The 4,078-nt window shown below is 31.3% G+C and overlaps 1 protein-coding gene across 1 annotated transcript; it reads right to left on the bottom strand.

Moving 5' to 3' along the window:
* On the bottom strand, nucleotides 1–1,165 carry LOC105852029 (uncharacterized). Its single transcript, XM_027334381.2, has 4 exons — nucleotides 691–1,165; nucleotides 413–604; nucleotides 188–316; nucleotides 1–105 (listed from the first exon to the last, which is right to left on the bottom strand). Exons 1-4 carry the CDS (start codon nucleotides 709–711, stop codon nucleotides 1–3), a joined length of 447 nt encoding a protein of 148 aa, XP_027190182.1. The 5' UTR covers nucleotides 712–1,165.
* Nucleotides 1,166–4,078: the final 2,913 nt, after the last annotated feature.

Below are 4,078 nucleotides of genomic sequence, written 5' to 3'. Positions count from 1 at the left end.
CTATTGTCGAAGAGAATTGACTTGATTAGGGCAATCTCCTTCAGTTTCAACAGGATGAATGGGCTGGCCATTTACTGCATCTGTCGTTGAAGTTGATTCCTTATCCTGAAACAGAAAAATAAGACTCCCACCCTCTCACAAAACACATGAACTATAGCACCATTAGAAAGCTGCAATAAAAATCTACCTCTATTACTTCATCGTTGTCCTCGAAACTCTCTTCAGAACATCTATCCCCACCATTAAAATCATCTACATCAAGATTTTCATCCAAAACTGAAATCTTGCCTAAATCTAGGCAGGAAACACTATCAACCTACTCTACCAACAAAATACAATATTTAGAAAGAAGCAACTAATAGAGTGAATAACACTAAGGAAAAACAACCTAAAAGTATAAACTAAGTCTTACCGTAATATTAGCACCCTGATTTGTGTTATCTACAAGACCAGATTCATCATCTTGATTTGCTTCTGGTTCATTTGATTTAAATGCAGAGGGTTGCTTATCCAATTCTGTTTCATCTGATGCATCTTTGCATGCAGATTGTTCTTCAGATCTGTCAATTTTCAAGGTTGGGTCTATATAAGAAACACCTTCAACCTGCCACACAACATCACCAAAAGAAACTGATGTTATACAAGAGAACAAAAAATGTAAATAAAAAAAAAAAAAGAAAGTAAACTAACATTGCAACCTATGTCAATCATTTTTATTCAAGATAATGGCCAAGAAAATGGTCTATGTAATTAGGTATTCATTAGTTGGGACTCTGACAATCTTTACACAGGAAAGGTTGCACAGTATTGAAACCCAAATTAGAGCCCAACAGGTCCAAGAACTATAGTGAAAACTAATGACAAATAAATTATTCAACATAACTAAATGCTAGACTTGCGATAATGATATCACTTGGAAAGACCACCAATCTGTTTTGGTCATCCCATAAGTTGGAAAGGGAATTCATCTGCATCCAATTAAAGATAAAAAAAAAAATGTACATAATGTCAGTGTTGTCAAATGGCAGCCATGGATGCATGGCGTGGCAATTTTTTTGACCAAAAGCCGTTTGATAGTCATTGTGGGGTGGCTTTTACATGGTGGCTATAAATATGTACAATTTCGTTTTGTAATGCAAGACATTGATTCTAAACTATTCCACAATAACATTGCATATCATCAAAGGCCAATAATTTATTTGTTAATCACATAAGTTGTAGAGCAAATAGGATCGTCTCCTTCCATCTTTCCTCTACATTAAGAAAACAAGGGTGAGAGGAGTATACAATTTTGTCATTTAGTAATTATTTCATTCTACCCTATCAAAGAAATGATAAATCTAAATTTCAATGATGTAAGTATGATACTTCTATACAACCTGACTTGAAAACTTTCACAAAGAACCCATGTATGTACGGTTGAATGAAGTAAAACAAATGTAAAAACTTGAAGTAGGTAGTATTTTAAAAAAATTGACAACATAAAACATCTTAAAAAGAAAAAATAACAAATAATTTTTGAATCTAAACACTCTTTTTTCGCTTGTGTTGTCGTGTAAAAACTATACTCTAACAACAGTCAAGATTTTTAGAAAAACGAGCAAATATAGCATATGATACAAAATATCACTTTTTCAAAAACTATTTGTGCAAAAGAAGAATTTTCTCGACTCTATCTAATTCTTTGAAAATAATTTGGCTGCAAAGAGATGTTCTTTTGAGTTTGATAAAGCGGGATTCTGAGAACAATTGTAGAAACAAAAAAGTGGGATAAATAGACATTAAGTATTTATTATTCTTTAACCGAAGAAAGTTAGAGATTTTTCTCTACACTTAGAGAAGTAAGTGTTATCCTATTTGACTTTCCAAATGTGACACTCTAAACCCCAAACTAATATCAACTTTTTATTTTAAATTTTATTTATAAAATAATGAAATTCTAAAAAAATAAATAAATAAACTTTCAAACATTTTTATTTTTAAAGGTAAGGAGTATCACGTAATCATGAACATGTCACATTAATCCAAAATTTTGGTCAAACTTAACAACTCGAAATCGTAACAGTAGTAAACAAAATCATTTTTGAAGCACGCGTACATAAGTTTAATGATAAATGTAAATTTAGTCCTAACCCGTTGTCACCATGAGAGCGGGAATTCCCAAACTAAAAGACGTTAAAAAAAAAACATATAATAAAAGTCTTCAAGACAAGATGGTTTTGGTCATTCTCATGGTACAAGTCATCACTTGCAGCTTGCAATTCGTCTACGTCCATTGCAAACGCTAAACACAAACAACGAGGGGTGAGTATAGAAATTATGTAATAGTATAAGATAAACGAGGAGAACACACTATTAGTCAAATAACCACAAACAGGAGAAACACTCAAGATCATATTATCAAAGGTAAATCTAAATCAATCACAATAAAACAACCACAAGGATGAAATGTTATGCATGTCCTATACTCTATACTTCTTCATCATTTGGTACCTTCTACTCTGAAATACTTGGTTAAGAGGCCTGATACTATGCCACTACAAGAATGGATGAACAATTCATGAATGGTCAAGTCCTCATAGATCCCCTCAACTCAACCCGAGACACATATACGCGACGGTCGGGGTACTCTTGTGTTGCACGGTAGCTCCCGGCCTTAGGGAATAACCCACTAATCCACTTAGGAATTCCCCACTAGAGGTACCCCAAAGGTCTATCAATCTCACCTTACAGTTTGACTGTAGCCCTCTACGATCAGGCTCATTCAGTTGTACTTCCCTAAATCACTAGGTTTGTCAAACCCTCCCTATATGATGACAAAATAATCCTAACTCCAAAATCTACAACACATATCTCAGACTTACTCGATCATCAAAACTCAATAAGTTTCTGTTTGAGTTCACAATATTCATCATTGTATATCGTTATATCAATCAATCACATAAAATCCCAATATTTGATTTACACAACTCACAATACACAGTCCAGTCTCATCAATCACATAATAAGGAATCAATTAGGTGCACTTTCAAGTAACATCAGAATTTCAGTCAAGTAGACAAGAACACTCAAATACATATCATTCATACAATAACAATTAGTATAGGTTTCATAAATCAAATAACACGCAATCTTAATATAAATTAATTCACAACAATTCTATTGGTTTCTAAATCATATTTTAGTCCTCACTATTACCATTCATATATTTTTAATTAATTATTATTACTCAATAGGCCTCAACCGTACGTAGTAATCCCCGAATGAATATCTCGGAATTTCGGTATTCCTTTTCATCCCACGTTATTTTATACTCATAAAGTCGAACCTCCTCTTAACCCTTACCTCGACTGAAGATTTCGTTCAATGAATCTGATATGCTAACGGTTCATCTCTTTGTCGGTCGTCGTCTCTAATAATCCACGAGAGAGTTATAGGCACACAGCCACCAAATACATATAATTACTTACTATAAATAGATGAATAAATAAATAAGTAAATAATAAAATAAATAAATTGTCTAAATAAATAAATAAATATGTAAATAAATAAATAAATAATCTACTATTTGTACTACAACCTAAAAATATATTTAATGTGGTTAAAACAAAAAAATTACTATAATCAGATTTTGTTTAAAATTAAACAGGATAAAGGGAACTTAATATATATCATGTATAACTAAATAGGATTAAAAAGGGGATAAATATAATGTGTTTATGTGTATAACTAAACAAGATAAAAGGAACTAATTAAACGTGTCTATATATATATATATATATATATACCTAAATAGGATAAAAGGAATTAAGTAAACATGTTTATATACATACACATAGTTTTGATCTTCAAATAGGCATATATATATCATGAATGCATGTACTAATATTTATTTAGTTAATAATTATTACTGCCCATATTCAATATTATATAATAATTAAAATGAACTAAACTCTTTAGATGTGAAACTAAATTAGACTCTATGATGTAAAACAAGATTTAAGTTGTTGTGCGTTTCATGATATATAATTAGGGTACATACTGTTTATCTTGAGGAGAGGGTATATACTAAACATTG

This window comes from Cicer arietinum, chromosome 5 (genome assembly GCF_000331145.2).
Source record: "Cicer arietinum cultivar CDC Frontier isolate Library 1 chromosome 5, Cicar.CDCFrontier_v2.0, whole genome shotgun sequence".
NCBI classification, from domain to species: domain Eukaryota; kingdom Viridiplantae; phylum Streptophyta; class Magnoliopsida; order Fabales; family Fabaceae; genus Cicer; species Cicer arietinum.
The sequence above is the reverse complement of the archived record's forward strand: the minus strand, read 5'-3'. Positions and strand labels throughout refer to the sequence as shown.

Excerpts from the sequence above, each read along its gene's own strand:
- LOC105852029 (XM_027334381.2), bottom strand. The coding sequence starts at position 711 with ATGATTGACATAGGTTGCAAT. Across the intron at positions 605-690 it reads TGATTGACATAGGTTGCAAT|GTTGAAGGTGTTTCTTATAT; the intron begins GTTAGTTTACTT and ends GTTGTGTGGCAG. Across the intron at positions 106-187 it reads ACAACGATGAAGTAATAGAG|GATAAGGAATCAACTTCAAC; the intron begins GTAGATTTTTAT and ends TTTCTGTTTCAG.